The sequence below is a fragment of the Solanum stenotomum genome, chromosome 10, assembly GCF_019186545.1.
Source record: "Solanum stenotomum isolate F172 chromosome 10, ASM1918654v1, whole genome shotgun sequence".
Taxonomy (NCBI): domain Eukaryota; kingdom Viridiplantae; phylum Streptophyta; class Magnoliopsida; order Solanales; family Solanaceae; genus Solanum; species Solanum stenotomum.
The window spans coordinates 5,389,461-5,403,129 of record NC_064291.1 but is presented as its reverse complement, the minus strand read 5'-3'; the positions used below and the strand labels follow the sequence as shown (position 1 = coordinate 5,403,129).

The window sequence follows — 13,669 nt, the reverse complement described above, 5'->3', positions numbered from 1 at the left end:
TCAAGTGTCATGACATAAATAAATTACATAATAAAATATAACATCTCATTTAATTATATGCACCAACATCAATTAAAACATATTCTAAAGTTTTATAGCTTGTTAAGATGAATGTTCATAACACAACGAGGTGTTATATTTTAAGTTATTGACTTATCTATGTGATAAACGATAGAGAATAATTTCAAAAACTTTGAATTAAAAATATTTGAATAAGAACATTTTATTACTTCATCCGTTCACTCTTACTTGTCAGTTATTTCTAAAATAGATTTTTATTCTTATTTGTATTTCAAGAAAAAACAATTACAATAGTATTTTTTTTCCCATACTACACATTCACCATTAAATACTTATTCAACAAATCATTTTATAAGACCTAATACTAAAATATCATTTTATTGGAATAGTTTGATAAATATCTATATCAATAATTATTTTCGTAATGAGTCTGTCAAGTCAAACAGTGACATAATGAACATATGTTAAGTGTTCGATGAAAAACAAAATAGTTTTAAGTGAATACTTTAACTTTTGTTCAGGTATTTATTTTCATTAGAGAAAATGGATAAAGAAAAACAAACCAATAGAATTACGTTTGAATGCATTCGTGTGTACTGTTTGCTCCTCTTTGTTTCATAATAATAAAAATATTAGTAGTTTGTATTATTAGACCAAACTTTTCAGATTGACACCTGTATTTCAATTTGAATTGAGTATGTAATATATTGATGTGAAGACAATCATGGGCAAATAGGAATATTTACTAGTCAAGTGGACATTCATTTAACCCTCTTAATATTGCTTCTACATAAGTAAATGATGATTATTGGAAATTAAGGAAAATATAATAATTGAGTGGCATACATTATATATCCTAGGATTGGATCAAAGTCGGAAGTCTATCAAAAATAATATTTTTATTCTTTACATGATAGTAGGAGTACTATAAATTACATACATTTTACTTTCTCTAAATTTCACTTGTGAAATCATATTAAGTATATTATTATTGTTCGATTGTATATATTAAGTTTTCTTTATTTCACAGGTAATTTAAGTCGAAAATAATAGATTCAGTTAAATCTGCGGAACCTGTTCTAGATCCTCCACTTTGACATAGGCTAGCTTGCTAGCTTGCCACTTATTAACTAGCAATGAATTTTAGAATTTTAAATAGAAGACGATGACACAAGGCATGACGTATAAACCATGGCATCAATGTTTAATACTATATTTATTTAGTGGTGTTTCTTTTTGTTGCAAAAATTAAACTTTTAGTACAAAAAAATAGAGTTAATTATAGTATGTTAACAAATAACAGGACAGTTTCATGCTACTTTATTACTTATGCCATATGCATCTTTCTCTTACCAATATTATTAGTTGGGGTATCTTTTTCTTTAATTTGTTTTACAGGTTAGATGAGGATCTAGAGTGGGAGTAGGAAGTAAAATGGACTGATTTCTTAATTATTTTTTAGTGTTCAATGAGTTAGTAAGTAGATAAAAAATATTATTTTAAAAATATTTATATATAATCTGACAAAATATTATATGAATCAATGAAGTGCGGAATGAGGAGTGGGGAGTGGGCTAAGAAGTGGCAAGGGATGAGATGGTCAAGGAATGAGAGTTGGGGGGCATTTGATGGATGGAAAGAAACAATAAACTTGAAATATTATTTATGAAATTTTATTTCTTCAAGAAAAAATTATTTCATATCTCGCATAACTGTAATAATAATTGTGTGAAACTTTGTTTTATATAACAAGTTAATGAAATCCAAAATATATGGACTCGAACAAATAAAATTTGGATCCACCTATTTGTGAGACAAAAAGAAAGTCGTCACACAATCAAAATGTCTTATCCCTCCCATCTATCTTTTTTTTTTAATAACAATAATGTTCATTGTTTCAATACAATTCTATCACGATCCAAATTCATGATACATATTATTCAATTGGACTCAATATAACGGGCCTTATGGATTTGTCTCTAATTCTACGTCATTATTGAGCCCAAAAGTGTGTGCACATATAAGTTTATGTCATGTCTTATAAAATTTGAGCAACTTGTCTCTCTTATTCCGATATAGAATTTATTTAAGGTGTGATATGTACCTCTTCTTTAAAAACTTATTAGTTATTTTCCTTGACTAGTCCTCTATTATGAGCGTCATAATTTTGTCCATACCTTGATTATTTTGTTATATACTTATTAGTAACTACCTTTCATTAACCCCAAATATCGGATAATTATTTTTTGTCCAACAATTTTGACATTAAAAAGATGTTTCTGCTAGAATTTGAATTCTGATTTGTTAATTAATTTATCAATCTTTAGATCACACCTTGACCTAAAAAAAACACTTCTACATAAGATCTGTACACTTTCCTATTACATTAAATTATAATAAATAAGCATCCAATTATATCTTAATCAGAAATATATGAATTAAATTAAACTTTGTAAGAAAATAAAACAAAATGGAGCTATGGTTTTTGGTCACTTGGACTATATAATTGTGGATCACACCTCATTAATGTTTGGATTATCATATGGGCTTGAAAGTTGGGCTTCCCAAAGTCCACTTTTGCTTCAGCCCATACTACCATTGTGTTTGTAAGGAAATAGGAGTGTTGGCCTTTTTATGTGCAAGAAAGAGAATTTACAAGAGAAAAATCGTGTCGGTTTAATCCAGGCGGATAATATCATGTCTTATTAAAAATATTTGGACTGAATTAGCGCAACAAGTGATATCAAACAGATTTAATAATTTTGGCAAGATGGACATGAAGATAGCATAGTAATGGCGTGAGATTCAACATAATGTTTTTGCATCATCTAAGTAGTGGTTTATTATCTTTATTTATAGCTTTGAAGATGCATCGTGCATAGATACACACACCAAAAAAGAAGAAGTGACCATTAGATCATGATTCATGTAAAATTTAGTTTGAGAAAAAATTTGTGAAATTAGTGAACAAATTTCATATTAATATTTAAAACAAAAGAATAAGTTACTTATAATATAGGGAAAAAAGTCTGAAATATATCCGAACTTTGACCGAAATTGTTGTTACGATACCTAACTTTGGAAAGGACCTTTTACCCCCTGCATCATAAATATTGCATCATTATAAATATTAATGTGTCCACGTGGGCACATATATACCTTTAAAATACACTATTAAATAGTGCAGGGGGTAAAATGTCCTCCATAAAGTTTGGTATCGTAATAGCAATTTTGGCCAAAATTAGAGTATTTTTCAAACCCTTTTCCCTATAATATATAATGACATTCTTAATAATGCAAAATCTTTTTTTCCCAAAAAAAAATTAAGCTAATTTAATTTAAACGGTTAATATCATATCATGTTAATTGTTTTAAAAAAAAATTTGGACTAAGTAAGCTTTGGGTTGACTGTTTCCACATGAATTGACATGTCTAAGTGCACCTCTCACAGATTGAAGCTTAACTAAGCAACTAAGTAAAACAAATAAATAAACAGATACATATATAAATAAATAAATAAGGAATATTACCTCAGCAAATCTTTTTTCTTAATTTTGAAACCCAACCTAATAGTAAATATGATCTTCTAGATGGATGTTAGAGGATCTGAATAGTATATCTTATTTGGTCAATTGTTTGAAAAATAAAATATTCTTTTTGGAAAAATGGTTATTTTAAAAAGTGGAGTTATTGAAGTGTTTGATCATTTTATAATAATAAAACGTTGTTTTTTCAGAAGCATAAAAAGTAGCATTTTCCAAGAACTAATTTTAAAATCTTAATTAAGCATAAATTAATATTATTCTATTAATAAAAAATTATTTAAGTTGATTAATCAAATATAACTAATTATTTTTAATAGTATTTTAAAAAAATATTTTACTTTTTTTTTTCTAACTAAACAAATTTTGGAAATTCAGCGAAACATATTATGAAATCTATCATGTTGTAGTTATCTCTTATAATTATCTCCTAATTGTCACCCAACCCTATAATTGTCATTAAGTTCAACTCTAACAAAGTTAATTTCAACACTTGACTAAATATTAAAATATTTTCTTGATCGTATAACCTCACAAATCTTAGAAGAAATTACAAAAAAAATTCTCTACACCAATCGTTTGATCACATAGTAATTTTTTTTTAAAAAAAGACAGTTTGATGGTATAATTGAACTACTTATACATACATTAATTAATTAATAATGACGTTTTGATTTATTTTTTGAACTACTTATACATACATTAATCAAAAATCAACTTAAATGTCTTTTTCTTCTAAACCGTGTTTTTATGTCACCATTCACTCTTTGATTAGCTCACCTAAAACAACCCCCACACTATTTATAGTGAAATTACTACTTTCTTCCCTTTTGCTTTCATCAAAATTTCTTTCATTTTTCCTTTTTCAACGAATATACTTTTAGTCGCTTCGCCTAGATATATAGACTGTCGATAAAAAAAAATTTGATATGCTTTTATGTTGATAATATTTTAAAAAGATGGAGGCATAGGATATTTTAGGTAAATTTTATATTTGAATAAGAGAAAACATAAATAATCTTATAAATTATATCACAAATTTACTTATTACCCATGTTTTTAAGTTTGATAATAATGTAATTCAAGGAAATAAATTTGTAAGATATGTTGGGCTTTAACAAAAGATATTTGTCATAGGTTTAGAATATGAAAAAAATAATGTTAGAGTCGGACGCTCCCTCAATACAATAGCAGAGACAATTTTAGTGAGAACGTTGAACTCTTATAAGGGAGCGTATGTGACGCCCAATACGAAGAGCAGATCAATTAAAAGAAGAGTTGACTAGATTTTAGGTTGACAAACTTCTATAGAAAAGATGTACATGATATTTTAGGTGAATCTATATTTAAATGGTGTAAAAATGAATTTTGGGTGTAATTCAGCCCCAAATGCTAGCTTATAAGTTAATTGTGCAAGTCTATGTAAGGAGATCAATTGTCCATCTATTTTTTGAGATGGAGCGTGAACAATATAATATGGGGCCCCAACATTGACGAACAAAAAATTGAGGTAAGCCGACTTTGATATCACGTAATAAAATAAATGTCGAGTCTAATTCAATTCTAACAACTAACATATAAAGTGAGAATTGTTCAGATCTATATAAGAAAATCAATTGTCCATCACTTTTCCAAAATGACTTTTTAACAAATGGGAGAAGAAAATGAACGACTTTAAGTTAAGTGATGTTCACATTTTAAAAACAAATTCGTGAGGTTTATTAGATCAAAGTGAACCATACATGATTTATTTCGAGCTATAGGTAATAATTTATATAAAGGCACATGTTAGTATATATTTATACTAATTTTAACATGATTAATAATTAGATTAAAAAAGAAGTTATTAATCATTATTTTCTGTGTCCAATAATAATTACTGTACTTATTATTGACTTGACATAAGCAGTAAATGATTGGGATAATTTTATCAAATCACCTTCATTAAATATAGAGAATTTATGCAAATCTCATAATGTCAAGAGCTAATTACATCTTATTTCTAAACTTTTCCAAATTACAAAAATTCCTTAAATTTGGTGGAATTCGGATACATCCCAAAATGTCTCGTTACATCGTGTCATGGTTTCGAATACATTGTTCAACGTCCCAATACATCACGTCTCGATTTCGGATACATCACACAATGTCCTGATACATCGTGTAAAGTGATGTATCCGAGAATACGAGAGAGTAGAGATTTTGTAATTTTTTAAATGGTAGAGAATTTTAGAGAATATGATAATTTTTTTTGTGTATTTAGGTAATTTTTCCTTAAATATAAGTCATATAAACATTGAAAAATGAATAGTATATAATAGTAAGGGTAAAATAGAGGCACAATCATAAATTATTCATTGATTTATAAACTAGATAAGTATTGTTGGTCATCCAAATAATACCGTAGACAAATAAAGTTGGATGGAAGTATAATTAATTTATTTTTAGTTTCCCACTCGATGTCCGGAGCCCACACTGGAGCCCCGACTAAATTCGGATCACACACTACAGGGCCCATTCAGGAATGACGCTCCTAATAGGATTTTCAAATACACATTGTATGGCCCCTTCAAGGTGACACTCCAACAAGATTTTCTCGATATCGGCTCAAACTTGAGATCCCTGATTAAAGAGTGAATGAGTTCCATCACCGCACTACAATTTGAGTATTAGCGGTGTTCACGGGTCGATTTGATCGGCTACTGGTCAAAATCAAAACCAAACCAATCGGTCTGGTTGTTATCGGTCTCGGTTCGATTTGGTTCAGTTATTAACCATATACAAAAATAAAAGAAACAATTCATTCAAAACGTGAAAAAAGTGACAACAATCAATTCAAATTAAGTTTATATATCTAAATAAAATTAGTTTATATATTATCGCTTTGATTTAATTTCTCAATTTGAATTGATTTTTATCCAAATCGTGAACACCCCGGTAAGTATAATGTAATTTAAGTATTACTACGATTTGACACGACTAAGTTTTTCCACTCCTAATTCCTCTCATTTCTACGAAATTTCCCTCTACCGCGTTTACTCACTCCACCCTTCCTTATAAAACCCAACCGCTACTTTAGAGTTTTTGTAAATATAATCTCTTCTTTGAGCTTTGTTCATCTGTAAATTTCACTCTTTTAGTCCAAAATTGAATCTTTACAGACAAATTATCATCTGGGGTTTAGTGATAAAACCTTTTCCATTGTTATTTAGTCCAAAATTGAATCTTTACGGACAAATTATCATCTAGGGTTTAGTGAAAAAGCCTTTTTCCATTGTTGTTTTAGGCCAAGATTCAATCTTTATAGAAAAAATTTCATCTGGCGTTTAGCGAAAAGAGGAAAAAATGGAGAACAATCAGTCATCTTTCTACCAATTCAGTGATAATCTCCGTTTACATACAAACAACTTAGTAAATTTGTCTTCAAATGATTCAATTTGGAGTAGCAATTATGTATCTAAAAGGCCTGAAGAAAGAAGAAACTTTGATATCAGAGTAGGTGGTATGATTAACTCTGTTAGTTCTTTAAATCCATCAAAAAATTTGANTAAATTATTCATCAATTTACAAACTAGATAAGTATTGTTGGTCATTCCAAATAATACCATAGACAAATAAAGCTGGATGAAAGTATAATGTATTTTTTTTTTAGTTTCCCACTCGGTGTCCGGAGCCTACACTGGATCCCCGATTAAATTCGAATCGCACACTACAGGGCCCATTCGAGGATGACGCTCCTAATAGGATTTTCAAATACACATTGCAGGGCCCCTTCAAGGTGACACTCCAAGAAGATTTTCTCGATATCGGCTCAAACTTGAGATCCCTGATTAAAGAGTGAACGAGCTCCATCACCTCACTACAATTTGAGTATTAGGGGTGTTCACGGGTCGGTTTGATCGACTATTGGTCAAAATCAAAACCAAACCAAATATAATATACATTTGTCGGTTTGGTTGTTATCGGTCTCAGTTCGATTTAGTTCAGTTATTAACCATACACAAAAATAAAAGAAACAGTTCATTCAAAACGTGAAAAAAGTGACAACAATCAATTCAAATTGAAAAATAGTTAGAATGACTGACATTATAAAACTTTCGATCACTGAATTTATTATGAATAAAGCTTCAAAATTCACTATTTTGTCCTAGAAAGAAAAAACAATGACATTTTAATCTCACAAAGAATTGTCATAGTCTCATACACTCGTATACATGAAACTAACATAAATGTTCTCACCTTGGATAGTTTTGCTTTCAATAAGTAAATTATAAATAGATTTTATTGAAAACATATAGTATCTTTAAAATTGTTTATAAAAATAATATATTATGTATGTATGATAATAAAAGATATGTATATAATTTATCGATTCGGTTCGATTCCTTCGATTTTTTTCGAACATAACCATAACTAAACCAAATACTGTCGTTTTTTTTAAATGTAAAACCAAACCAAATTCAAATAAAATCAGTTTATATATTATCACTTTAATTTGATTTCTCGATTTGAATTGATTTTTATCCAAATCGTGAACACCCCGGTAAGTATAATGTAATTAAATATTACTACGATTTGACACGACTAAGTTTTTCCACTCCTAATTCCTCTCATTTCTACGAAATTTCCCTCTACCGCGTTTACTCGCTCCACCCTTCCTTATAAAACCCAACCACTACTTGAGAGTTTTTGTAAATAAAATCTCTTCTATGAGCTTTGTTCATCTGTTAATTTCACTCTATTAGTCCAAAATTGAATCTTTACAGACAAATTATCATCTGGGGTTTAGTGATACAGCCTTTTCCATTGTTTTTTAGTCCAAAATTGAATCTTTACGGACAAATTATCATCTGGGGTTTAGAGAAAAAGCCTTTTTCCATTGTTGTTTTAGGCCAAGATTCAATCTTTATAGAAAAAATTTCATCCGGGGTTTAGCGAAAAGAGGAAAAAATGGAGAACAATCAGTCATCTTTCTACCAATTCAGTGATAATCTTCGTTTACATACAAACAACTTAGTAAATTTGTCTTCAAATGATTCAATTTGGAGTAGCAATTATGTATCTAAAAGGCCTGAAGAAAGAAGAAACTTTGATATCAGAGTAGGTGGTATGATTAACTCTGTTAGTTCTTTAAATCCATCAAAAAATTTGAATTCAGATTACAATCTTTTTAGTAATGATGGTTGGAAGATTGCTGACATGGCGGCGGCGGCGGCAGCTGGTGGTGGCTCAGCCGTGAAAGGTGGTGGTGGGGTTGGTTTAAATGGTGGATTTAATAAAGGGGTTTACACAAACCCTATGAATTTTAACAATTTTGTGGTGAACTCAAAAGGGGTTAATAATAACAAGAGAAATGGGAAAAATGGTATTTTTGAGGATGATTATGGATTTGTGAATAAATTTGGAAAGAAAAATAACAAGATTAATAGAGAGAGTAATAGGGATTTGGGTGCTAATAATAATAGTAGTGAGAATAAGAAGTTCAAGACTTTGCCAGCATCAGAATCTTTACCAAAAAATGAAACTGTTGGTGGATATATTTTTGTTTGCAACAATGATACTATGCATGAAAATCTCAAAAGGGAGCTCTTTGGTGAGTTTTCTCATTCTTTTGTGTTTCAGTTACCGCATTATTTCGTTGTTGTTACCACTCTTGCATTATTTTGTTGTTATTGCCCTATACTATACTGCCCTCATTATTAATTGACATGTTTTCTCTATTGCTGTATTTCCTTTTTTATAACTACTTTGATTTGCTGCACTTGAGTCGAGGGTCTTTCAGCAACTGCCGTTGTTGCCCTATACTATACTGCTTTCCGTATTAATTGACATGTTTTCTCTACTGACGTATTTCCTTTTTTCATAACTACTTTGATATTTGTTGCACCTTAGCCTTAGCCGAGGGTCTTTAAGAAACTGCATCTCTACCTCTACGAGGTAGGGGTAAGGTTTACACACACTACTCCACTTGTGAGATTACTAAGGATATATTGTTGTTGTTGTTTTGAGCTTTTACAATCGTACCTCTTTATTAACAGTTTTCCTTTTACTATAACTGTCAAGTTTTCTTTGGGACTGACTTTTTATACTATGTTATATTATATATTCTGTATAACAAGCTTTTGCTATAGTAGCCAAAAAATATTAAGACGAACATGCAGTTATAGAGAGGTTTGACTGTATTTCTAGATTGTTCTTAATTGTTGTAATCAGTTGAACTTTGATGTTGTTGGTTAAAGACTTAAAGTAGTGGTTTTTGTAAATGACTGCAATTAAGTTATGTTAATTGGATACTTTGCTTGATTTGGTAAATGGACCTACATAGAATAGAATGGAGTGATTAATATAGCCGATCTCAACTGTTTTGGAATTGGTAATGGAACATAGGAGTTTTTTGTGATGCGTTGTTCCAATAGGAGAACATACAATTGTTTCATATAAGAGAATTTTGCATAAACTCGGTATTCAGTAATATGAGTTCCACAGCTGTAGATGTGGATAAGAATAGTTAAACTAAGATGAATCTCCGAATACTATAAATGGTGTGGATATATGGGATTATATAGTCAACGTCAACGAATTTGAGATTAAGGTGTAGTTGATCGATTTGTTGTCATTGCACAGAGCATTCTAGTTATTCTTCAACTCTCACAACGAAAGAATAAGTAAAATTGGCATTTTTCTGATATCTGATCGTGTTATATTTCAGGTTTGCCACCTCGTTACAGGGATTCAGTTCGCCAAATTACACCCGGGTTGCCTCTTTTCCTCTACAACTACTCGACCCACCAGCTTCACGGAATTTTTGAGGTTTGTGTCTCTATTTTTCCATGCCGTAAATCTCTCAATTTCGTTGGGATTAGGATCTATTCCTCTTGTTTTTTGTCTGGTAATTTAACTCAATACATGGATTGGTTTTGTAGGCTGCAAGCTTCGGTGGGTCTAACATTGATCCTACGGCTTGGGAGGACAAGAAGAACGCTGGTGAATCGCGCTTTCCTGCTCAGGTAAGACAAGTTTAAGAAAGCTGTTAGTTTCTGTGCAGAATTTCCTTCAGATATTTGAATGCCATCGTAAGGATTAACAATATCCCGTCACCTAAAAAAAGGGGCAGCCTCTCATGAAGGGTCGCATCTGAGGGGTATGTGATGTAGCCCTGACGCAAGAATCAGTAACTCAAACCCATGACTGGATTTTACCGTTGCTCCAAGGCTGCCCCTTCTAATAATATCTCGTTGCATATTATAGTTATTTCATTTACTAGATTACAAATGAACATATATCTAATCTAACTGGAAAAAAAATTTAAATCAAACTGAATGAGGTTCCTGTTTGTTGATTGAGACTTACTACATTGGTCTCAAAATAAATCGAAACTTACTTATCATATTTATATTTCATTTACGCGTATAGGTGCGTGTTGTGACAAGGAAAATTTGTGAACCACTTGAAGAGGACTCATTCAGGCCAATTCTTCACCATTACGACGGTCCTAAGTTTCGCCTTGAACTAAACATTCCAGAGGTGATTATTAGCTCCTTGAAAAGAAAAAAAAAATTGAACAAGAGATTGTATACTATGTTGCTTGGACCCTCCAAAAATTTTGCCGCACCTGTGTCATATCCTCCTAAAAATGCACAGTTTTTGGAGGATCCGACACACCTAACAATATTTTTCGAGACTCCGAGCAACATAGACTGTACTAGGCCATTTATATATTATAGTGTGCATATGAGACATTTTGTTTTAACATGAAAATTATGTTTTTGGTTTTGCAGGCCCTCTCTCTGCTGGACATTTTTGCAGAGAAAAATATACTGAATAGTTTGTTAAATTGAAAAGTCTATTGTACATAGGCAATATATGTGATATATAGACAATATATAGCTCTTTTTAATTTGCAGATTAATAACTATTTTGTAATCCAACAGGTTTTTGTTATTGTTACATATAATAAAAGTAATGATTAGTTAATTTTTGTTTAAGTTTGTGCTCTGGATGTGTTTCTCTTTTTCTCTTTTTGCTTGAGATTAAATTCAGCAATCATTATTAGACATTATTGTTTAGTTGGAACAAACTCCAAAGTAAAATTGGAAAATGCCCCAAAGTCTTTTTTTTTTTCGCCCGGTGTTCGGAGCCCACATTGGAGCTCCGACTAAATTTGGATTGCGCTTTGCAGGGCTCATTCGGGGGTGGCGCTCCTAATAAAATTTTCTCCATACCCAGGGCTCGAACTCGAAATTTCTGGTTAAGGGTGAAACACTCCTATCAGTGCACCACAATCCATGTTGATAAATGCCCCAAAATCTTAGTTCAGAGTGCAATACGTGATGTGTGGATTAAATATTTTCTCATGTTTCTAGAAGGAGTATTCAAAGAAAGTAGTTGGAAAGTAGCTAGTAGAATTGTTGAACTGTTCTCTTACAAAATTGGAACAAGTTTGTTGATGAGTTATTAGTTAGGCACATCACTTTTGATTTAATCAACTTTATGTTTTTGGTAGTATGTAAGCTATCTTCTGGTGTCATATCATTATATATGAAAATCTCTTTTTTCCTAACTTGTATAAAATAGTTTATAATTTGAGACATGTATATATAGTAACTCTTCATTTATTTAATATTTCTTCTATTTTAATTTATATGAAAAGTTTACACTTAATGATATAAAAATACTTTTTAAAAAATTGAGAAAATTATTATTGAAGAAAAGATTGTTTTATCTCTTTAAATAGTAAAACCTTTATAGAAAATAAAATGAGAAAGTATCCAAATCAATAATAATAATAAAAAAACTTTCTTGGATCAAGATTCGAAAAGACTAAATTAGTTGGTCTAGGGTAAGGAAAAAGTTATCTAGTAACGATAAATAAAATTGTCAAACCAACTTATGACATCATCAGAACGATATATATCTGTAGATTGATAATTTTTTTTTTTATAGAACTACTTGAAAATAATAGAAAAGAAAGATCATGTGATGAATTTATACTAAATATAAATATAAATAAGAGCGGATTTTGACATCATCATAGAAGAGTTGGCTTTTCTTTTTAATTTTTCCTTGTTTCTTACGATTAGTGTTGAAATTTATGTAAGAAGGTGATGGTTGGGAGCTCACCTAATCTAACTTTTAATTAAAATAGTAGAAATTTTGACTTGCGATAAATCAATAATGTTGACTTTGTCTCAAAGATCTTTTTTCCTTCTACCTCTCTAGGACGTAGGTTTAGCTGAATGTCGTAAAGTTTTTGTGTTATTTCTCCTCTTTGTTAATTGTGTGTGTCTACTAGTACAAGTCAATAGTTACGTCTCAATTTCAAGTAGGTAAGACTTTAATTTTTCTTCATAAGAGGAAATTAAGAAGAGGGAACAACCTACTAAACTACCCTTTGTCATTTTAAAGCGAAGGACATTAATTTTTTTTTTATCAGTCTATTTCAAAAAGAATGATACATTTAAAATTTCTAAACAATTATTTAAATTGACCCTCATAGTTTAGTATCAAAAAAGAGGTTTTATAGTTTAGTATAACTTTACGACATATCTCAAACATAAGTTTCAAAAATCATTTATTTCTTTATTACCTGCATCAGTTATCTACATCAAATCAAATAATTTAACCTCATCAGTGTAAAATTTTAAGTGAGAATGCATATCACTTTAACCATAGTTTAATGACAAATATGTGTATAAAAAACTTTTTTCTTAAAATTAAAGTATATGTGTATAAAAGACAAATGTCTAGCATTCATTAATTTAAAATAAACACCAAATGCGAATAAATATTAATCCTTTCATGTAAATATAACAACATTTCTACAAACAACTAGGGTCCATAGCTTAGTGGTAGAGCATTTGACTGCAGATCAAGAGGTCATCGGTTCGAACCCGGTTGGGCCCTTTTTATTTCTTTCTAATTTGATCTGTCTTAGTTTCTTAATTCTAAAAAGACAACTTATCAAGTTATAGATAAATTTTTTATACTTATGAAATGAATTTTATATACAAATATAATTTTTGGCAAAAAAACTGATAAGTTACATCGAAACTATAAGTTGAATTGTAGCTCCGCCCCTATCGATAAATCCTTGATTCCTTAAACTT

General features: G+C 30.2%; 1 protein-coding gene and 1 non-coding gene across 2 annotated transcripts; both read left to right on the top strand.

Annotated features, from left to right (window-relative positions):
* Nucleotides 1-8,272: 8,272 nt before the first annotated feature.
* LOC125841450 (B2 protein-like) lies at nucleotides 8,273-11,499 on the top strand. Its single transcript, XM_049520584.1, has 5 exons — nucleotides 8,273-9,156; nucleotides 10,273-10,373; nucleotides 10,487-10,570; nucleotides 10,977-11,087; nucleotides 11,342-11,499. The coding sequence occupies exons 1-5, from the start codon at nucleotides 8,514-8,516 to the stop codon at nucleotides 11,399-11,401; spliced, it is 999 nt and encodes a 332-aa protein (XP_049376541.1). The 5' UTR covers nucleotides 8,273-8,513; the 3' UTR covers nucleotides 11,402-11,499.
* A 1,895-nt stretch (nucleotides 11,500-13,394) lies between these two features.
* On the top strand, nucleotides 13,395-13,466 carry TRNAC-GCA (transfer RNA cysteine (anticodon GCA)). The gene has a single exon. It is a non-coding gene; the product is annotated as a tRNA-Cys (tRNA).
* The last annotated feature ends 203 nt before the right edge of the window (nucleotides 13,467-13,669 follow it).

What these genes read in the sequence shown, in the direction of transcription:
- LOC125841450 (XM_049520584.1), top strand. Translation starts at nt 8,514, where the DNA reads ATGGAGAACAATCAGTCATCTTTCTACCAATTCAGTGATAATCTTCGT. An exon ending in TCTCAAAAGGGAGCTCTTTG is followed by an intron (nt 9,157 to 10,272) that starts GTGAGTTTTCTC and finishes GTTATATTTCAG; the next exon opens with GTTTGCCACCTCGTTACAGG. An exon ending in AATCGCGCTTTCCTGCTCAG is followed by an intron (nt 10,571 to 10,976) that starts GTAAGACAAGTT and finishes TTACGCGTATAG; the next exon opens with GTGCGTGTTGTGACAAGGAA.